The 23,784-nt window shown below is 47.5% G+C and overlaps 1 protein-coding gene across 2 annotated transcripts in view; it reads right to left on the bottom strand.

The window, feature by feature from the left end:
- The window catches only part of TOX (thymocyte selection associated high mobility group box), a 379,523-nt gene extending 376,027 nt beyond the window's left edge, over positions 1–3,496 (bottom strand). For both annotated transcript variants that reach the window (XM_075316335.1, XM_075316336.1), the window contains exon 1: positions 3,028–3,496. In XM_075316335.1, coding sequence (XP_075172450.1) covers positions 3,028–3,129 — 102 coding nt within the window. In that variant the 5' untranslated portion in view covers positions 3,130–3,496. The remainder of the gene's footprint in view (positions 1–3,027) is intronic.
- Positions 3,497–23,784: the final 20,288 nt, after the last annotated feature.

The raw sequence follows: 23,784 nt of genomic DNA, 5'->3' as shown, positions 1-23,784 counted from the left end.
TAATATCTTAAATGCTAGTCATATCCGACAACATAATAGCATGTTTTGGAAAGAGGTGGAAAGAATATCTAAAAAATAGCAAGGCTTGATGGGTAGGCTTAGAAGAAGTAATAACTATGGTCTATAATGTAACATAATATGCGCAGATGATGAAGCGCTTCTAGAAGTAGAAGAGGGAGAATTAGCTGGTGTGTATTCATTTATCATATTTTTTTTAGATTTGAGAAAATAGGAATTTCAAAACTGAAAAAAATTCCACTTCTCTGGGTCTTATTTTACAACTGCAAAGTAATCTTTAAGCACATCTCCGCACGCTTTCATTACCCTGAGAGGTAAAATATCTGTATAAGTAGAAAGTGAAGGGGTTGTAGACTTCATTTTCTCCTGAAGGAGCTTAGCTCACAAAATCTAGTGCACGCTTCTTTGAGGCTCACCATAGGAAGCGGTGTAGACCATTATTTTCTCTCCTACTGATGGCAGGGGTCAGACTCCCTCTCATCGGCGAGACTAACATCTGCTAGAAGTGTCAAAATATCATTATAGTGCTATCATTTTTATGTGAATAGACATTTTATAATACAGAGAAACAGTCTACAAACACAACACCCCAAAGTGTAACACCACACACTTATTATATATGATTAGATAGCCAGGAGCAATGTGAATAAGTCTTTTTGTTTAATTTTTTTTTTACTCTTCCATAACAACTACATTTATCTAAATTTGTCTGACACCTTTGTCAATTTTTATTCTGGATGTATTGTTAAATCAGGCGCTGAGGAACTTGATGTTTAAAGTAGCCTTGTATTGATTAGTGGCTGCTATTTGATAGCTGGACAAATGTCTGATAGGTAGCTATCCCTCAAGCTACAAGCCTTACAAGATAGGCGTCTGGATGAGTTTGTCCAAGCTGCTATCAGATCCTCCAGCTATTTCAAACAGTATCCAACCAGCAGGACTGTAGTGACTGCAGAACAGCAGAGATCTATCTTCATTGTGTCTATCATCTTAATAATGATACATAATGGGAGCACTTAGGATGGAGTAATTATATGCAATTCACACAGAAAAGTAACACACAAATATATCTCTTTATAAGCCTCCGCCCCCATTTTCATTCCATTGGAATCTTACCATAAATATTTACAATTAGAACATTCTAATGGTAAACAGATACAATGTTGCACGTCCAGGTGTTTTGTTTTTAAAAATCTACTGTCAATATCATACAAATATACAAATATGATACATTTGAGAAGTGATACTCAAGGACAAAGCCTCTTCTTCCAGGATAATGTATATTAATGGGAGGAGAAGTCCGTAAAGACATCAGACAGAAACCGCAAGCGGCTAATACATGTATGAAATTAGGATCCAACATTAAGAAGTCGTTCTTAATACCAGCAATTAGTGACTTAGCTAATGCTGAAGACATATCTGGTTACATGCTGTAAGGTCACTGAACTCAATTACATTACTGGTTTATTGTTACATTTGACTACAGTACATTGATGGAAAATACGTTTGTGATCCTGGTAAACAAAATATAATTGCCACATTACCCCCATGTCGTACGGAATACAGGATTGTGTATTAAACATGAAAAAGGGCCACCATCACTGGCAGTCACCAGTAGCGGAAAACTAATTATCAGGGTTAATTACACAACCCTATGGAAGTGGGCAGAATTTAGAGCATTTAGTACTGTGTAGCTAGTCAGGTATAATGTAACAATGCAACGCACAATCCCATAAGAGCGCATATCGCTTTTAATGGATATATGGAGACAATTATCCGCATTTTTCAGCATTGATTGTGGCTAATAGACTCAATAATACTATAATACCAATTCCACGGTGACTTGCAATGCTAAACTTTTAATGTGAGGCACTTAGCAGGACACACAGTGCACTTTCCCCAGCATGGTTGTAAGCCTGGAAAGCTGCCTTTGTCATGGAAGTGTTTTGTGCTAAACAAGCTATTTTTATTCATGCACACAAACCTCATCACATCAGTGCAGCGGAGTGTAATTCATGCACACAATCGCCTGCTGCCACTGTGCGGTAATACAGCCATGATGTAAAATAACTCCAGACTTGAACAACTCTGGGCAACTTAAATCCCATGGTGCCAGTCCTGACTGGCGGATGTAATATCAGTAATAAGTCATGTCTTGTACGCTCAGGTTCATTAAAATAGAAGCTGGGATTCGCACTGAGACATCGGTATAATGTATACGGCGCAAGAATAAAATAAGATATTGTCATATTTATGAATGGATTATGCCATTTTCTAGCAAAACTCACAATAATTTTCAGAGGAGTGTTTATTCGAATGTCGCGCAAAGTAGTTGGATGAAAATATAACGGACATGATCACGTTGTGTGCGACGTTTTCTAAGTGTCGCAAATGAAAATTGCGCAAAAGATGGAACCAAACAATTAACACTTTTTATCCTGTTACTGATATGGACTAGTGACAATTTTTATATCCACTCTCATCGTTTGTTATAGTGTAGTTTACACTAGATTATATATGTGGAAACATTTTGGCTCACCCTTTTTTTTTATATATATATATATATATATATATATATATATATATATATATATATAGTATATATAGAGAGGGACATTTAAGTATCATGTGGTCACCGACACAGTTTACAACTATGTACCACAGCGGATTATTAATGCAGTTCAGCAAAACTCAGCAATTCCAGGTCAAGCAAGCAGTGTACATAGTGCAGGCTGTAAATAAGGAGAGGATGCTGTCAATACAACATCTCAGCATTGCAAATGTCACAGCTCAGCCCAGCTCATTAGGATGAAAGTAAGATCTATGGTGTGGAGTTATCCTAATCTAATAGGAGAATGTGTGTCCCCCTCCCCAACTGCAGCACATCAACTACACAAAGTCCAGGGCAAACACACAGTATGGATACAGTGCACAGTATGGATACAGTGCATGGCTTTGTGTGCATGCAAGCAGCAAAGACAAGTAAAGGCAACAGAAACATGAAATCACCTTGTTACAATAGTAGGGGTCCAAACAGGGGGCTGGTCCCAAACAGGGGGTGTCAGGAGCTGCAGGAGCCTGTGCTGGTGGAGGGTAAAATCTCACATCCATTGCACTGTACACATCAAGGAAACTCCAATCTTGTTGTATGTCCAGTAGCAGAAAATACAGTGATGCAGGAAAGAAGAGCCAAGGACAGGGCTGAAGCCTCCTTCTGAGGATCCTCGCATAGAATGCAATGTGTTGTAAGTCACATAAACTCCACTGTAGCAGTGAGCAAGGTGGCACAAGTCAGGGACAAAGTAGTCACTGTGCTCTGGGGAGCAGTTCCTGGGTGTCCCCTGATTTCTCCCTCCAAATTCTGCTTTCAAGTTGCCGGATCGTTGCTGATCTCCTGTGAACAAGGGGATCTGTCTTCCCCCAGCCTGCAGAATGGCTGCCCCGTGCTCAGCAGAGGAGGAGGGAGCTGTGTATGGATATGAGTGTGTTTCTGCTATTAGACACGTTGGATCTGTTGACCTAAACACTGCCATCTACTGGCACAAGTCAACTTTCCCTTTGTCCTGAAAATCCATGCGCTGCAGAGTCCTGGAGCCGGAGGATTATGTCACTACATGATTATTTACACTCACATTATTACCATTCCTCTGCCCTGCACTTATGTGCTTGTATTTTATATATAGACACATTGCAGGCACTGTATATACATTCACTCACACTGAGAGTCTGTTATTATGTCTGTGTTATGGAAAACTTGTAATAAGGAAAAGTTTTTTCTTTTTGTTTTTCCCAAATTGTATTCTTCTGATTTGAGAATTAGTTTCCAATTTCTAGTCTTGTTAAAATAAATAGTAATTATTGTATTTAATGACAATATGTAATTTAATCTATGTTAAAGACTAGGAATGAGCGAATCTTCTGAAATACAGGTATCAGATTGGTCTATATTGTCTGGCAGATCTGACCAAATCCAAATCCAAAGCGTCCTGATTGCCATGAAAAGATGTTTCATATGCTCTGAGATCTCTCCAGGAGGGGAAAGAAGGGACAAAAGAGTAACTAAACCTCAGATATAAATGTTATAGCACTGGAGAGATGGTTTAAATCTAAGCACCCTGCTTCCTGTATTATACTAAAGGGTGCTTTACACGCTGCGACATCGCTAGCGATTGCTAGCGATGTCGAGCGCGATAGCACCCGCCCCCGTCGTATGTGTGACATTTGGTGCTCACTGCCGTAGCGAATATTATCGCTACGGCAGAGTCACACACACATACCTTGTCAGCGACGTCGCTGTGACCGCCGAACAGTCCCTCCTCAAGGGGGAGGTGCGTTCGGTATCACAGCGACGTCACTGCCGCGTCACTAAGCAGCCGGCCAATAGAAGCGGAGGGGCGGAGATGAGCGGGACGTAACATCCCGCCCACCTCCTTCCTTCCGTATTGCCGGTGGAGGCAGGTAAAAAGATGTTCGTCGTTCCTGCGGTGTCACACGTAGCGATGTGTGGTGCCACAGGAACGAGGAACAACATCGTACCTGTGGCAGCCGCAATATTAAGGAAATGAACGACGTGTCAACGAGCAACGATTTTTCCCGTTTTTGTACTCGTTGATCGACGCTCATTTGTGTCACACGCTGCGATGTCGCTACCAGCGCCGGATGTGCGTCACTAACGATGTGACCCCGACGATATATCGGTAGCAATGTCGCAGTGTGTAAGGCACCCTTAACTCTACGTTGTTGTCATCTTTTTTTTGCTCTGCTCCTGTCCCATGGTGTCATCTTCTCCCTGGAACTACTGATTAGCCAGAAGTTACAAGTTACGTCACAAGCTCCCAATGCAAGTCTATGAGGGCCAGAACAAAGCCAGAACAAGGCTCTCATAGAGTTGCATTGATTCGTGGATTTACACCGGACAACCCCTTTAATTGCAGATTGTGATGACGAGAAACAGGGTGTAATAAGGCACCAAACCACTAGGTATCGCCAGGCACACTAGTGGAGTGGATCTGTCGGGTTTGTACACTAGGTGTCACTAGACACACCTTGTGAGGTGTAGTCAAACAAGTCAGGGGTCAAAAGCCAGGAGAAAACGTAAATGACAAAAAGTGCGACCAGAGTCGGAGTGAGGGGATGAGCCGGGGTTGGTAAACAGAGAGGTCACGTAAATACAAGCGAGTGAACAGAGTCGGCATAGGGGGCAAGCCGAGGTCAGGAATCAGGGAGTAAAGTCAATATGTAAGGAAATGGGAGGGGGACAGCAGAACTAGGTAACAGGACAAGATCAGGACAGACAATTACGGGAACCAGAGACAGGCACTGCAAAACTGGCAGCATTCTGGCTGAAACAACTCCAAGATAAAGCAGAGCAATCACCTGGAACGAAGCTCTAAAGAATAAACTCCTCTCAAACCAAACAGGACTCAACCGGGAACCGGGGAAAAGGAGAGCAGAGCACCACGGCAGAATCATGACACAGATCAGTGGATTCTGGGTCTTCAGATGACCACTGGATGCTGAAAAACCTACCATGAAATGAGCAACTCTGGTAACAGGAAAACACAGAGTGTATTAAAGACTTAGTGGTTAGTAGGAGCGGACATATCACTGTTGCAACATGTGCAGCAAGGCCCAATTGCTAAGGGGGCCAATTTCTACCTCTGAGGCCCCCTTCACACGTCCGTGATACACGTGCGTGTTTGGTCCGTTTCCGTATATACCGGAGACACGGCCAAACGTGCACCAATGTTAATCTATGATTGTGGTCACACGTCCGTTATTTCATTATGTCCGTGTGTGCGTGTCCGTGATCCGTATGTGTTTGCGTTTGGCACGGATGCATGTCCGTTATCTGCACGGAGCACGCACACGTGGACACAATGAAAGTCTATGGGTATGTGCACACACGTTAGTAAACACGTATGCATATACCTATAGTCCGTGTCCGTTTGGTGTTTTTATTTCTAGTGATGTCGGCTATTCTTTCTATTTCTGTGTATGTCGGTCAATCTCCCTGAGTCCGTCGGTCAGTCTCTCTGTCTCTCTGTCGGTCTCTCTGTCTGTCTGTCCCTCTCTCACAGTCTGTCGGTCAGTTTCCCCCCCTCTCTCATACTTACCGTTCCCCGATCTCCGGCGCAGCGCTGCACGGCATTCACACTGCTGCGGCGGCTTTTACTATTTTGAAAAAGCCGGCCGCCCATTAAACAATCTCGTATTCCCTGCTTTCCCCGCCCACCGGCGCCTATGATTGGTTACAGTGAGACACGCCCCCACGCTGAGTGACAGGTGTCACACTGCACCCAATCACAGCAGCCGGTGGGCGTGTCTATACTGTGCAGTAAAATAAATAAATAAATAATTAAAAAAAAACGGCGTGCGGTTCCCCCCAATTTTAATGCCAGCCAGATAAAGCCATACGGCTGAAGGCTGGTATTGTCAGGATGGGGAGCTCCACGTTATGGGGAGCCCCCCACCCTAACAATATCAGTCAGCAGCCGCCCAGAATTGCCGCATACATTATATGCGACAGTTCTGGGGCTGTACCCGGCTCTTCCCGATTTGCCCTGGTGCCGTTGGCAAATCGGGGTAATAAGGAGTTATTGGCAGCCCATAGCTGCCAATAAGTCCTAGATTAATCATGTCAGGCGTCTATGAGACACCTTCCATGATTAATCTGTAAGTTACAGTAAAAAAACACACACACCCGAAAAAATCCTTTATTTGAAATAAAAAACACACACAAATTCCCTCATTACCAATTTATTAACCCCGACAAACCCTCCATGTCCGGCGTACTCCACGGACCTCCAGCGTCGCGTCCAGCTCTGGATCCAGCGGTGGCCGCGAGTTACCTGACTGACAGCAGCTGATCGCTATACTCACCTCAATTGCTGCATGGAGCTGACCGGAGCGGCGGTGTCTTCTGCTGCTCCTGTCACCTCCATGCAGCAGAGCTGGACGCGACGCTGGAGGTCCGTGGAGTACGCCGGACATGGAGGGTTTGTCGGGGTTAATAAATTGGTAATGAGGGAATTTGTGTGTGTTTTTTATTTCAAATAAAGGATTTTTTCGGGTGTGTGTGTTTTTTTACTGTAACTTACAGATTAATCATGGAAGGTGTCTCATAGACGCCTGACATGATTAATCTAGGACTTATTGGCAGCTATGGGCTGCCAATAACTCCTTATTACCCCGATTTGCCAACGGCACCAGGGCAAATCGGGAAGAGCCGGGTACAGCCCCAGAACTGTCGCATATAATGTATGCGGCAATTCTGGGCGGCTGCTGACTGATATTGTTAGGGTGGGGGGCTCCCCATAACGTGGAGCTCCCCATCCTGAGAATACCAGCCTTCAGCCGTATGGCTTTATCTGGCTGGCATTAAAATTGGGGGGAACCGCACGCCGTTTTTTTTTAATTATTTATTTATTTATTTTACTGCACAGTATAGACACGCCCACCGGCTGCTGTGATTGGGTGCAGTGTGACACCTGTCACTCAGCGTGGGGGCGTGTCTCACTGTAACCAATCATAGGCGCCGGTGGGCGGGGAAAGCAGGGAATACGAGATTGTTTAATGGGCGGCCGGCTTTTTCAAAATAGTAAAAGCCACCGCAGCCGTGTGAATGCCGTGCAGCGCTGCGCCGGAGATCGAGGAACGGTGAGTATGAGAGAGGGGGGGAAACTTCAGTCACTCGGGGGATTAGCGGTCACCGGTGAATCCTTCACAGGTGACCGCTAATCAGTACTCGACACAGACAGAGCCGCGGTATGAGGATGAAGTCGGGTGAAGTTCACCCGAGTTCATTCTCATCGCGCAACTCTGTCTGCCGACATTTATAAACGACATTGTGCATCACACACACGGACATTACACACGGACATTACACGTACACATACACGTTAATTCCACACGCACACACGGACGTTCTGCACACAAACACGGCTAGCATACGCAATTCACACAGGTGCCACACGGACCATAAAAACGGACACAAAAACGGGACACGGACCCGAAAAACGGCCCGTAACACACGTGCGTGTTTTTCACGGACGTGTGAAGGGGGCCTAAAGCAAATGGAATTGTGCATTTTGATGAGTTACTGAACTGAAGCGGGAATTTATAATATTCTTGCACAGGGGCATTCTCCAGTGGTCGTTAGTAATGCAGTCCTGCAGCGCTGGGGTCCTGGGTTCAAATCTCACCAAGGACAACATTTACAGGCAGTTTGTATGTTCTCCCTGTGTTTGTGTGGTGGTATTCCTTCCATACTCCATGATGGAATTTTGGTTGGGAACTCCAAAGAGGACAGCTGATGATGATGGTTGCGTAGCGTTCTGGAATGTTATGGCACTATATAAGCAAATAAAATAAATAGAAAGTCTGGGCTTTCTACTCTTTCTGTAAAACAGTTATACACTTCTTGTTTTTTTTCAGTGATCAATGGGGGTCTCAGGTCCTAGTTTCCCAACAATCTGCTTACAATTAGGAATACGAAATCTAAAATACATTATCATTACAAAATACATCATCTGTCCTAGGCCGTCCCCAGTCTTTATGTGGCGCCCCTGAGGCTCTGGTCGCCACAGGGTACTACATCTGAGTTAAGGAGCAGTATCTATCTGGAGTAATTGACAGGTGGTTTGCCGGTCCTCACACCAGACACGTTTCACATGCAGTTAGGTGCCTTCCCCACAGGGGGGGTGGACTGGGATGGACAGGGAGAGTTAGCCATCCAGTAGTATGGGGCTTCCCGGTCACCACGTCAACCACTGGAGGGTGGGTGTCACATAGGGTATAAGAGGAGGTAGCCATGACACAGTGAGCTTTCTGGAGGGACGTCCCATGAGACCAGACTGCATGCAGGAGAGCACCATTGCTGGTGGGACAACACACAGCTCATCTTTACGTTGTGAGCCTGGGGCTTGTGTGCTGGAGCTCAGCCCAGATTCCTTCTGCCAGTCGCTGGATAGCGAGGACAAACAGGACATTTACACTGACACCGGTAACCTCCTGGAACTTGCACCGGATAACCAGAGACTTACCAGCAGTGAACCAGTATGCTCTCGGGCAATCTCCTAACCAGTGAGTAAACACCTGAGGCTCTTGCCTCATTTCCTTTATTTACCGGCGACAGTGTCCCACGCTCCGGCACCCACGGCCCACTACCAGCCAGCCGGCCACCCTCCTGGGGCAACCACTCTGCCTGTGGGGAGTAACTCAATCTTGGCTGCAATCAACATCGACCCCCAGTGAGAAGAACTCTGCAGCAGCGGCCCCCAACCTGGCCGCACACCACAGGTGGCGTCACGACAAAAACTTTATTATTATTCCCCTGTACATAACCACTTTTAAGCGACCCCCAGGGTCACGGAATCAGCCAACGGCCACCCAGTGAACTGTCCCAGTAAATATACTGCCCAGGATCGAGTACCCCAAAGCCCTGGGGTGCGTCATTTACACTTCCTCTAGTGCAGCATATTGGTCCTTTGTGCTGGCCTTCAGTGCTTCTAATGCTTCCTTTTGGTGCTAAGACAACTAATCTGACTCACATGGGCAGGAGTGGCAGAACACAGGACCGGCTTCAAGTTTTTGTGGGCCTTGTGCAAAAAAGTCTCAGTGGGGCCCATGCACACACAGAAACGCACATAAACAAATACGTACACATATAGGCATACATACAGTTAGGTCCAGAAATATTTGGACAGTGCCACAATTTTCGCGAGTTGGGCTCTGCATGCCACCACATTGGATTTGAAATGAAACCTCTACAACAGAATTCAAGTGCAGGGTGTAACGTTTAATTTGAAGGTTTGAATAAAAATATCTGATAGAAATTGTAGGAATTGTACACATTTCTTTACAAACACTCCACATTTTAGGAGGTCAAAAGTAATTGGACAAATAAACCAAACCCAAAAAAAAAAATTTTATTTTCAATATTTTGTTGCGAATCCTTTGGAGGCAATCACTGCCTTAAGTCTGGAACCCATGGACATCACCAAACGCTGGGTTTCCTCCTTCTTAATGCTTTGCCAGGCCTTTACAGCCGCAGCCTTCAGGTCTTGCTTGTTTGTGGGTCTTTCCGTCACTCTTAAGTCTGGATTTGAGCAAGTGAAATGCATGCTCAATTGGGTTAAGATCTGGTGATTGACTTGGCCATTGCAGAATGTTCCACTTTTTTGCACTCATGAACTCCTGGGTAGCTTTGGCTGTATGCTTGGGGTCATTGTCCATCTGTACTATGAAGCGCCGTCCGATCAACTTTGCGGCATTTGGCTGAATCTGGGCTGAAAGTATATCCCGCTACACTTCAGAATTCATCCGGCTACTCTTGTCTGCTGTTATGTCATCAATAAACACAAGTGACCCAGTTCCATTGAAAGCCATGCATGCCCATGCCATCACGTTGCCTCCACCATGTTTTACAGAGGATGTGGTGTGCCTTGGATCATGTGCCGATCACTTTCTTCTCCAAACTTTTTTCTTCCCATCATTCTGGTACAGGTTGATCTTGGTCTCATCTGTCCATAGAATACTTTTCCAGAACTGAGCTGGCTTCATGAGGTGTTTTTCAACAAATTTAACTCTGGCCTGTCTATTTTTGGAATTGATGAATGGTTTGCATCTAGATGTGAACCCTTTGTATTTACTTTCATGGAGTCTTCTCTTTACTGTTGACTTAGAGACAGATACACCTACTTCACTGAGAGTGTTCTGGACTTCAGTTGATGTTGTGAACGGGTTCTTCTTCACCAAAGAAAGTATGCGGCGATCATCCACCACTGTTGTCATCCGTAGACGCCCAGGCCTTTTTGAGTTCCCAAGCTCACCAGTCAATTCCTTTTTTCTCAGAATGTACCCGACTGTTGATTTTGCTACTCCAAGCATGTCTACTATCTCTCTGATGGATTTTTTCTTTTTTTTCAGCCTCAGGATGTTCTGCTTCACCTCAATTGAGAGTTCCTTAGACCGCATGTTGTCTGGTCACAGCAACAGTTCCAAATGCAAAACCACACACCTGTAATCAACCCCAGACCTTTTAACTACTTCATTGATTACAGGTTAACGAGGGAGACGCCTTCAGAGTTAATTGCAGCCCTTAGAGTCCCTTGTCCAATTACTTTTGGTCCCTTGAAAAAGAGGAGGCTATGCATTACAGAGCTATGATTCCTAAACCCTTTCTCCGATTTGGATGTGAAAACTCTCATATTGCAGCTGGGAGTGTGCACTTTCAGCCCATATTATATATATAATTGTATTTCTGAACATGTTTTTGTAAACAGCTAAAATAACAAAACTTGTGTCACTGTCCAAATATTTCTGGACCTAACTGTATATACATATTTGAAGACAAATTCACAAAAATACATAGAAACAAACATAAATATATACATGGTCATATACACTGACATACATAGATATACACGTCATACATGCACACACAGACACATTAGAGATATTTTTGAAATGGGGCAGTTAGCAGCAGCATCACTCACCTCCCTGTTTGTCTCCATCCAGCTACTCCTGGGCATGTGGCTGTACAGGGTTACAGTATATACATCATAGGAGGGGTTGTGGGCTAAAGTATATACATCACAGGGAAGGCTGGGACTACAGTATATAAATCACAGAAGGGGCTGAGGGCCATGATATATATATCACAAGAGAGGCTAGGGGCAACAGTATATACATCACAAGAAAGGCTGGGCGCTACATTATATACATCACACGAGGGGTTGGGGGCTACAGTATATACTTCACAGGAGGGCCTGGGGGTTAAAGTATATACATCACTGGAGGGGCTTGGAACTACAGTATATAAGTCACAGGGGAGGCTGGGGGCTACAGTATATACATCACAGGAGGGGCTGGGGGCTACAGTATATACATCACAGGAGAGACTGGGGACTACAGTATATGTGCTTAACATATAGTGTGTGTAGCATTCACACGTATAACTATCGGCAGTGCAGATAAGAGTATGTAGGTGTAAACAGGTCAGAAATCACCCAATAACCTAGAAAGTGGTGCTGTATGATAAAATAATTGGATTGTTTATGCTGGAACAATAATAATAATAATAATAATAATTGTGACATTGTACTGTGTAAACAGGAAATATGCTACCAATAACAATATATACATTATATAGGGACATAGTGATCTATTAGTGATCCTTCTACCCTCATCATTCTTTTACAACTTGTGAAAAGAGGCTGGTAAAAAAGAGTGACGCCCCTGACTCTATCAGGGTGTCACAGGGAACTGCATCCCTTTCTCTTATGGTGCAGAACTCACCCTCCATGGTTCTGGGTTCCTACACACTGGTATTGCTTCCATTCGCACTCAAATCCTAACCACACCTCACACCACACCCTGTCATGCCCACTAGTGGGTGGTCTAGCTGGAAAAGGGCCACCCGCCTAGGGGGTCAGGCAGACTGGTGGGAGGGCGGAATTCAGTTGAGTAGTGAGAAGCTGAGGGAGTTAGAGCTCCCTGTGTGACCTTGGTTAGGTCGCAGACGGTGGTCTGGGACCGGAGGAGTCGGAGACCCGGTCGCTGGGTATTGGAGAAGCGTGCCCAGACTTAGTTTTGGAGAACGGTCGGCACCGGAAAGTCCAGTAACTGGACCGGTACCGAGCATGGCAGGGTACAGGACCCTGAATCAGGGAGTAGCTTCACACAACCTGATAATTCACCTGTGGAGGATAGTCTCTTTATGAAGCTCAGAGATCAAAGGCACCAACACAACGAGGGGGATAGGGGTTTCCAGCTTATGTGGCCTACAGAAATCCCAAGTGTCAGCCATGGAGAGCATAGCTCCACTATTTTAAAAAAGGGAGCGGGACCCTGACAGCTTTAGGCCAAAGGGTCACCTAAGAACTTCTATTCTTCAATTGTGTATGGAGGCAGGCTCCGGACCATTAAGCAGTACCAGTGGGGACGGATACCCAGACGAGCTCCCTCGAGTGACAGCGGCACCCAGAGTCTTGGTTTACTTCTGTGTCAGAGTCTGCTTAATAACTGCGCCAACATCTACACAGCCTGAGTGAGTACACTGCACATTTTTTCAACCAAGGATAACCAATCCAAGCCTAATAATCCAGTTATCATAAATCCAAGACCCGAATTATAAAAACATCAAATTTTATTCATTTTTCAAACATAATTTAAAAACACCACAGATTGGCAAAAGCACTAGTATGGTTAGAGGTGCCAATAAATAGTATTGCCCCATATAACCTAATATGACCCTGATGATTCCCTAGGATATCCACTGCCTAGCAACAGAGACCTCCCTAAGGTGATTTGGGGTCCCCGTTCCACGAGGACTATCTCTCTATTTGTTCCTAGTGTTCCCTAGTCTTCAATAGAATCAACCATACATCAATGGTAGATAAAAAGATGATGAAAAGAAAAAGAGATTAGAGAGGTAATCACACGTTTCATTCAGCCCGAGCAGATCACGGCCAGTGATACATGTATATGATTCTAATGGAAAATATTGAACAAATAACAGGTTATATAAACAATATACAGAGGAAACCTTTATATTGGTTATTCAAAAATGGATATATAGTCCAGGTTCTTTTGTTAATACAAGATGAAAAAAGGGGGTTATCCCCAGTAATGTAAAGAATCATACAGGGGAAACCTTTATATGGACCATCAGACTAAAAAAGCCAAGGTTCTCCGTACTGTATTCCTAACCATACATGGAATAACCATACACAAGTACATATGTCACTATGGCGCAGGTTGTTAACACCCCTCCTATTTTATATAGGTCAATATTTATAGTTTTGTCTCAGGGTACAAAAAAGAACGAAAAAAGTGTGATCGCCACTATTATCTGATGGGATGACAGATGCAGGACCTTTGGGATATGTGTCTGACGTGGGAGTAGATAGGAGCTCCCTGACGCTGTTGCTGAACATTGATATCATTATCTGAACGCTGCATAGATTCTATTTGTGGAGGACTAATTTATTGCATCTCAACATATCTGATAATATATTGGACTAACTATTGAATGTAAGGCCTCCTGAAGAACCCCGCCCATGGAAGCGGAGAAACGCGTTGAGGCAGAGGCGAAACTCAAATTTTGATAAGACTCCTCATTATGGAAGGACTGTTATCTGATAGGTGACTCCACAACTGTTTAGTCTTTCCCCTGTTTGGAGAGACAGGAGCACCAATGATCTGGCTATATGAATCCAAGAGGAGTGTATCATTATAATAACTATTGGACAATTCCTTTTATCTGTAGTGTTATTTGACACTTTTTTTTTCCTTTGTCAGGTGTCAGGGGAGGGAAAACGACAGTTAAGTGGCAGAGGAGGGGGAAATAGGAGGAGAAGGAGTTGAGCAGGGGAAGTGAGAGGAGTGAAGTGACAGGTTGGTCAGGGGTCGGAGCCCCTGGACTACCAGACGACTGACTAGGTGGCAGACGTCAGACAGGGCCACAGGTGATGGAGATCCCGTCGCGGGAAACCTTAAGTGGAACGGGGCAGGGTTGTAGCCCGCCGCTGCCGACAGCGGGAATCCGGTCCGGAGGCCGTGAACAGTTGGGGTGCCTGGACCCTAAAGCGAGTAAAGCTTCAAGCCCCATATCAATTAACCAGCCAGGGACAAGGTTCCAGGCCTTGTTCCACCAGTAAGCTAAGAGAGCGAGACGGAAGCCCAACGCGGGGGATAGGGCGTCCGCTACAGCCTGCTAAACTCCCAAGGGTCAGATCTCGTGGGCCACAGCTCCGAACACAGAGAATAATCGGGAGTGAACTTCCCCGTTCCAAGTGGAGTAGTCAAGCTACAGACACAAACATTAAGTGCAGATGGAAGGGACCCCTGTTTGCTGTATCAGGGTGTGGGACCCAAATACACCCGCCGGAGGTTACCGGTCACTGGCAATTTGGTTTACCATTCGGACTCTGTGTGAATTCCTTAGGAACTGTGAGTACACCAATACCACTTATCAAACCCTGCAGAACACGCTCCGCAGCATCCTTCCCCGCACACCTGGGTCCCTGGACAACACCTCCCCTACCCGTGGAGGGGATACCATCTTGTTGCCCCGCTCCCTCAGCCCCGGCCATCCCATAACAAGGCAGCGGCGGTGCCACCAACCATCACCGCAACCCATGGGTGGCGTCACTGACAAACATTTCCCCTGTAAATACCCCTTTTTTTATTGCTGTTTTGGGCAACGGGCCGCTGCACGAGCCCCGGATCCAGTCGCCACTCGAGCCGCAACCACGATCCCGAATCCGAGCGTCTCGAATAGCCCCCCCTGACGTGGTCTGCACCCCCTGTCCGCGACAACTTCTGGTGTCATGAACAGGATTCTTACCCCATCCATTAACCTGGGTGAAGTGCGCCTTTTTCTGAACCGTGAAACGCTGAAATTTTTGGACCGCCGCAATCTTGCCCACCATTTTTGGTGCCAAAAACAACAACCTCGCCATCTTCATCCCCAAAAAGAACACGAATCTGAAGCCACACCCCTTAGAACGCGGGCGGAACCCGGTGATCTCCAGAGCAGGAAATTGCAAAGGACAGTGGGTCTCGCGACACTGCTATCAAAAACCAAGGGGGAGAGACCAGAAAGATGTCAGCGCCTGATGGTGATGACAGAGCCATGGCTCCCTGAGCAGTGCAGGATGACGGAGAAGCGGCAGATGCCGCTCCGGTCGCAAGAGCGATGGACCCTGTGGGCCCGGTGGTCACGCAAGTTATGCGTATTACTCTGCCTTACGTTCCCGGTGCCGCCTGGCTGCCCAAGTATGATGGCCGATCCAATGCCCTGCAGGTATTTAAGAAGAAGATATGCACTGTTCTCGATATGTATGCAATGACTGGCCGGCAGCGCGCATCCGTGGTGCTCGGATAGCTGTCAGGCACAGCCGAGCAGGAGGTAGAAACATGGACTGATGAGGATCGGGCCTCGGTACCCGCCATATTTGAAAAACTGCAAGTAGCCTTTGAGACTTGCACGGAGGCGGAGCTAAGGATGCAATTTTTTAACTGTAGACAGCGTCCCCAGGACAGCATCAGAGAATATGCCCTGAGGCTACAAACCGCTCTGCGCACTCTAAAGCTAGTAGACCCTATTAATGAGCCGGAGAGCAACAAAATGCTTGTGGAGCAGTTCTTGCAGGGGCTGGGGTTAGCAGAGGATCGCAAGCAGCTACGGCTGTGGGCCCTGGAGCATCCGGACTTAAACTTTGCAGTCCTAAAAGAACAGGCCATAAAGGCTTTACAGACTTCTGAGGCTAGTGACTCTGTACCATCATCCTGGCCAGCTGATACCTCCCACCTGCTGGTTAAACCTACTCTATTAGCCTTACCAGGACCTGCAGTGCCAGTAGCACCCCCAAGAGCTCCCGGTGATCTGTAATCCCAAGTTCAGCAGCTGAGCAAGGATGTCGCTAGGATCCTCAAGGCCATGCAGCTACAGCCAAAGACCAAGCCGGCGAAGATCCAGCTCGCCGACAGCCCTGCAGATGTCCCCTGGATGCAGAGAAAGAGCAACAACCGGTATGGACAACCCGTTTGTTACAGGTGCAACAAGACCGGCCACTACTCCCGTCGGTGAGCAACCCCTGAGGCCAAGGGCCAATCCTCAGGAATAGATCAACAAGGCCCAGCTGATTGGTGTGAGCGGTATGTCGGAGGCCGCCCCATCATCTCCCTCACCGTAGACGGGATTCCGACGTTTGCGCTTCTGGACACCGTCTCACAGGTAATGACTATACCCTATGTACTGTATAAACATTACTGGTCTGATGATAACCTTACCCCGCCAGATTCTGGCCTTACCATCATTTTGGCCAATGGACTCCTGATGACCCAAGTGGGGTTTAAAGAGGTGACTCTTAGGCGGGCTTTGCACGCTGCGACATCGGTAACAATGTGTTACCGATGCTGCAGCGGTAGTCCCGCCCCCGTCGCACGTGCAATATCTAGTGAAAGCTGCCGTAGCGATTATTATCGCTACGGCAGTTTCACACGCACATACCTGCCGTGCGACGTCCCTCTGGCCGGCGACCCGCCTCCTTCCTAAGGGGGCGGGTCGTGCGGCGTCACATCGACGTCACACGGCAGGCGGCCAATTGAAGTGGAGGGGCGGAGATGAGCAGGATGTAAAAATCCCGCCCACCTCCGTCCTTCTCATTGCAGCCGGCGGCAGGTAAGGTGATGTTCCTCGCTCCTGCGGCTTAACACACAGCGATATGTGCTGCCGCAGGAGCGAGGAACAACATCGCACCTGTCACTGCACCGGCATTATGGAAATGTCGGAGGCTGCAGCGATGATACGATAACGATGCTTTTGCGCTCATTCATCGTATCAAAAAGGATTTGCACGTTGCGATATCGACTGCGACGCCGGATGTGTGTCACTTTCGATTTGACCCCATCGACATCGCACGTGCAATGTCGCAAAGTGCAAAGCCGCCCTTAAGGTGGGGAGAGTGGAGTTAGAGCACCAAGGACTTATTGTGGTGCAGAATGACCCTAGTGACCGTAACCCAAAAATGGTACTAGAGACCAATGCCATTGAAAATTGTATGGGGGAAGTATTATACAGTGGAACCTCGCTTAACGAGTAACCCACTTAACGAGAATTTTGCTTAACAAGCAAAGCTTTCTGTAAATTTGTGACTCGATTTACGAGAAAGCTTTGCTGTACGAGCAAAATCCTCACTGCACACACTTCCGGTTCCGTACATCTACCGCGCTCTGACCCGCACTTGCAGTACACACAAACACACACATGAACACACAAAACACACACAAACACACATGCACGCACACACATACAGTATTATGCTCACCTTAACTTCCGTTCCACCTCCGGCCTCATGGTTCTTGTAGTTCCCGGGTACATCGGGACGTGCTCTCGGTGAACTACAAGACCCAGGGGGCCTGTGATGGAACGGAAGGTAAGGTGAGCATATAATATAATATAATATAGTGTACCTTCCGTTTCATCGCCGGCCTCCTGGGTCCTGTAGTTCGCTGCTCCGCTCCACTCCAGGCTGTACATCGGCATCCATAGCGACGAAGCAGGAACTTCCTGTCACCGCTACTCAAAGGCAGCGCGCTGGCCAATCAGAGGCAAGCGGCTCTGCCTTTCACATCAGCGCTCTGGCCGCGGAAGTTCCTCCCTCGTCGTTATGGTAACCTGATACACAGCCCGGACCCGTACCAGAGAACAGCAAGTCCCAGGAGACCGGCGATGGAACGGAAGGTAAGGTGAGCATATAATATGTGCGTGTGCGTGCGTGCTTGTGTGTTTGTGTGTGTTTGTGTGTCTTTGTACGTGTTTGTGTGCGTTTGTGCATGTGTGGAATGACAGAATAGAGGACCAGGATGGGACATTTAACAAGTTGTGGAACGAATTGTCTGCATTGCAATAATTTCCTATGGGAAATCTTGCTTTGCTGAACGAGTAACTTGGTTAACAAGCACAGTCTCAGAACGGATTGTTCTCGTTAAGCAAGGTTCCACTGTACTTGCTCCAGCAGCTGTCTGCAACGGCAGGAGTGGGGTGGCAGAGAATCTTGCAACGTGAGATCTGAGCCCTCCTGGAGCGGCAACAGGTGAATCTGTCTGGTGGAGAGATAGTCAGTGTGTGAGTGATGGATGTAGCACCCCTTGTAGGACCTCCGCGAAGTGAGATGATGATTTGGTGTAGGGTACCAGTAGGTACCTGTGGACAAGATTATCAGGCAGTGGTGGAGCCCCTGCCTTCGGAACACTGGCCCACAGTTTTGACAGCCAGAGGAGTGATTGATGTCCGGAAAGGGAGAGTGCCCGTGAGAGTGATGAATTGCGGAGAGGAAGAGGTTAAGCTACCCACATATGCCACTATTGCCAAGCTGTTCACCGTAGATACACATACCATCCAAGCAGCAGCATCCACCAACACTGTACCCCAACCAGTCAGTGACAGCTTACCAAGTCAGTCAGAGGAGTGGTGTCAAGAACTACACGTAGTCACTGACTCCACACCTCCACACCATAAGAAGGGGGTCTACCGGGTAGTGCAAAAGTACGAGCAAGTCTTCAGTAAATACCCATTAGACTTTGGGACGATCAAAGGGGTCCAACCCTACATTTCCACCGGTGCACACCCACCCATCAAAGAGAGGTATAGGCCAATACCACCTGCACATTACCAGTATGCCAAAGACATTTTGAGGAACATGAAAGAGGCGGGGATAATCTGTGATAGTTGTAGCCCCTGGGCGGCTCCGTTGTTCATGGTAAGGAAGAAGGCCAGCACCATGAGAATGTGTGTGGACTACCGGAAGATTAATCAGAACACCCACAAGAATGCGTATCCACTTCCCCGTATTCAGGAATCGTTAGCTGCATTGAGAACTGCAAATTACTTTTCCACCCTTGATCTCACTAGTGGCTACTGGCAAGTGTCTGTTGCTGAGAAAGACCATGAGAAGACCGCCTTCGCCACCCCGATGGGTCTCTGTGAGTTCAACAGCATGCCCTTCGGGTTGTGCAATGCACCAGGAACCTTCCAGAGACTGATGGAGTGTTGCTTGGGGCACTGCAACTTTGAGACGGTATTGCTATACTTGGACGACGTCATTGTCTATTCAAAGACGTATGAAGATCATCTGGAAGATTTTGCAGAAGTCTTTGAAGCCCTCTCCAAGTACGGGATGAAGTTGAAACCGTCCAAATGCCACTTGCTGAAGCTTAAAGTCCAATAACTCGGGCATGTGGTAAGCGCAGAGGGTGTGGCTCCGGATCCAGAGAAGATAACCGCCATCCAGAACGGACCAAGACCTACTACCCTCAAAGAGGTACGACAGTTCTTGGGCCTGATGGGTTATTATCGCTGCTTCATCAAGGGCTATATCAAGATGGCAGCTCCTATGCAAGATCTCCTTGCCAAGCATGGCAAGGCTTCTGGGCCTCCATTCACGTGGGGTGATTAGCAAGAAAATTCCTTCCAGCAGATGAAGTCAGCCCTGACCAGAGAAGAGATCCTGGCATACCCCGACTACGGTCTCCCGTTCATACTGTATATGGATGACAGCAACGTGGGATTGGGGGCTGTCCTGTCCCAAGTGCAGAATGGCAAGAAGAAGGTGATAGCGTATGCAAGCAGGAAGCTCCGCCCAACAGAAAGGAATCCTGAGAATTACAGTTCTTTTAAGTTGGAGTTCCTGGCACTCGTCTGGGCTGTGATAGAGAGATTTAAGCATTAGCTGGCTTCTGCGAAGTTCACTGCATATATGGACCACAACCCTTTGACCCACCTGGACACAGCAAAGCTTGGGGCCCTGGAACAACGCTGGTTAGTCCGATTGGTGAACTATGAATTCACCGTAAAGTACAGAGCCGGTCGGAAGAACACCAATGCCGATGTGTTGTCTAGAATGCCACACCTGACTGATGGGGGAGTCGATGAAGATGAGTTAGAAGAGACTGAATTGCCCGCGTTCCATCAACCTGACGGTTTGGAGAACACCGGACCTTACAGCAGTCAGCAGGAGCTAGCATTCAACCCGCTACCCCATCACGGTTGGCAAGAAGTGCAAGATAGAGGTCCTGCAGTGAGATTAAGGCGGGCTTTGCACGTTGCGACATTGCACGTGCGATGTCGGTGGGGTCAAATCGAAAGTGACGCACATCCGGCGTCGCAGTCGATATCGCAACGTGCAAATCCTTTTTGATACGATGAACGAGCGCAAAAGCGTCGTTATCGTATCATCGCTGCAGCCTCCGACATTTCCATAATGCCGGTGCAGCGACAGGTGCGATGTTGTTCCTCGCTCCTGCGGCAGCACACATCGCTGTGTGTGAAGCCGCAGGAGCGAGGAACTTCACCTTACCTGCCGCCGGCTGCAATGAGAAGGACGGAGGTGGGCGGGATGCTTACATCCTGCTCATCTCCGCCCCTCCGCTTCAATTGGCCGCCTGCCGTGTGACGTCACTGTGACGCCGCACGACCCGCCCCCTAAGGAAGGAGGCGGGTCGCCGGCCAGAGGGACGTCGCACGGCAGGTATGTGCGTGTGAAGCTGCCGTAGCGATAATAATAGCTATGGCAACTTTCACTATATATCGAACGTGCGACAGGGGCGGGACTATCGCTGCAGCATCGGTAACACATTGTTACTGATGTCGCAGCGTGCAAAGCCCGCCTAAGACGCTGATTACCCAGGCTGATTCCAGGTTAGAGTCCACTGCCCCAGCGGAAGCCCAAAGGCTGTGGAAAGAGAGGGGCTGGTTGTACCTGCAGCGAGGCAAGTTGTGCAGAGGACTGATCAATCCCAAGAAGCATGACAGGATCTGTCAGATAGTTATACCTCAAACATATACTAGTGGTCTTGGAGGCCTATCATGATGGAGCTGGACACTTCGGTTGAAAGAAGTTGGAAATGCTACCGAGGGAACGCTTTTACTGGGCTGGGATGAGAAAATCCATTGACGCATGGTGTCGGGATTGTGGTCCCTGTGTGCTAAGAAGAAAGGATGGTACCAGCCAGAGAGCCCCATTTCAGCCGATCATCACCAACCAGCCATTGGAACTCATCGCTCTAGATCATGTGAAGCTCAAACCAAGCCGGAGGGGATACACATGCGCACTCATGATGGTAGACCACTACTCAAGGTTCATGGTTGTGGTACCCGTCAAGGATCTAACAGCCCGTACTGCAGCGAAGGTCTTCCAGGCGCACTTCTGTAGACCTCATGGCTACCCAGAGAGGGTCCTCACGGATCAAGGCCCTGCCTTTGAATTGGAGATCTTCAAGCAGTTCTGCAGTCTGTACGGATGCAGGAAGATACGTACTATGTCCTACCATGCCCAAACCAGTGGGATGTGTGAGAAGATGAACCATTTAGTCATCAACTTGCTTAAGACTCTACCCCTTGAACAATGGAACCAGTGGCCAGAGAGATTGCCCAACCTGGTAGATATGTACAACATCCCCATCAGTTCTACTAAGTGTACGCCTGCTTACCTCATGAGGGCGAGGCCCGGAAGATTGCCGGTGGACTTGGATATCTATGTTGAGGTGCCCGAAACCATTTCCCTGACCACGGACTGGAATTCCAAACGTCAGATGCAGTACAAACAGATTCAGGAGTATGTGGAAAAGAACCTGAACCAAAGCAGGAAAAATCAGGAGCAGCACTTCAACAAACAAGCAAAAGCTGCCCCCTTTTTACCGGGAGACGTGGTACTGAAGAGAAAAAGAAGACTGCATAAATTGGACGACCAGTGGGAGAAGGTCCCCTATGTCATACAACCCTCTGACTCTGATAATCGGAAGACCTATCTTGTCAGCAGAGATCAAGGAAAAACAACAGCTACCGTCTCCAGGGACCACTTGAAAAGGTGCCCAGAACCCCTGAAGGTCTCGAAGGAAGTTCCCACTCCAGTCCCAGGCGTGGAAAGAAGGAAGGAGGTGATCCACGCCATACTAGGTGACTTCCCAGCAGATTGGCCTATGCAAAATGGAGCAGTGATTGTTCCCGTTCTAACATTCTCACAACACGTGGAAGAGCCAGAACCAGAAAAGCCTGCCGACATTGTACAAATACACACACCTAGGGTTGCACCTGAATCCATGTCACGCCCCCGTAGGTCTCTACCTACAGTACCCATCACGAGGAGTGAGGAACCCGTAAATAGTCCTACACCACAGGTCCTAGGAGAAAATTTAGGGTTGAGAAGGTCTACACGCCCTAACCTAGGTCAGCCACCACTCAGATACAGGGAGTGAGTGATGCCTGTGTGTCCGTGTATATAGTAATGTGTGTATATATATATATATATATATATATATATATATATACATAAAAGTAGATTGTAAATGCCAATTAACCGTGTACTTCACCTGATTTATTTGTTTGAAAAAGAGTAAGGTAGCGGATTCCGACTACCCCTTTCCCAGTTAAACCCCAGCTTTTCCCCTGTTTTGATGGACCATGGCCTCTGGACTGGTAGAGGCCACCCAAAAACTCTCTTGGGTCATTGTACATACCCCCATCTACCTTCTTGTTACCCCACCACCAGGACTGTAACACCTCTGGAGAGGTTGGTTGGAGGAAGGGCCTGCGGTGGAGTCGGCCGAGGCCTAGTCACCAGCAAAACCAGTGGCTAACCTCCAGGCCAGGGGGTTCCGGACCATGGAACTCTTTCGGGTGGACTGGTGGGTAAGGAACTTCAATCCAGTCACCAAGGACAGTGTCAGGAACTTGGGGTGGTGTGACACCAGATCTAGCGGTGGCACCAGGGGTTTAGGTGTTTTGGGTGGCAGGGTGAAAGGAGAAGGAGATGGTTGCAACGTTCAAGAAAATGTTCCTCCCTGTAAGGGAAGAAATGTTTTTATGTTTTAATATGTTATGTATTTTACCTTTTTCTACCGTTTGCAGTTGCAGAAAAATAAACGTCAGTGGCCGGACAGCCCGAGGACAGGCTGTATTCAACCAAGGGGGAGTGTGACGCCCTGGCAAAACCAGGTTGTCATAGAGACTGCACAAATCTTCCAGGTGCAGGACTCCATCCTCCTTGGCAAGCCAACACAAACACACACCCAGGTACACAACATCAGCCAGCAAAGTTTAGTCACCCCCCATGACAATAGGGACACACCAGTGGGCGGGCCAAGCAGATGGTGACGCCCACCTAGGGGTTCTGAGGTGTCAGAGGAGGGAACACGACAGTTAAGTGGCAGAGGAGGAAACAGGAGGAGTTGAGCAGTGTAAGTGAGAGGAGTGAAGTG

The sequence above is a fragment of the Anomaloglossus baeobatrachus genome, chromosome 6 (genome assembly GCF_048569485.1).
Source record: "Anomaloglossus baeobatrachus isolate aAnoBae1 chromosome 6, aAnoBae1.hap1, whole genome shotgun sequence".
NCBI classification, from domain to species: domain Eukaryota; kingdom Metazoa; phylum Chordata; class Amphibia; order Anura; family Aromobatidae; genus Anomaloglossus; species Anomaloglossus baeobatrachus.
The sequence above is the reverse complement of the archived record's forward strand: the minus strand, read 5'-3'. Positions and strand labels throughout refer to the sequence as shown.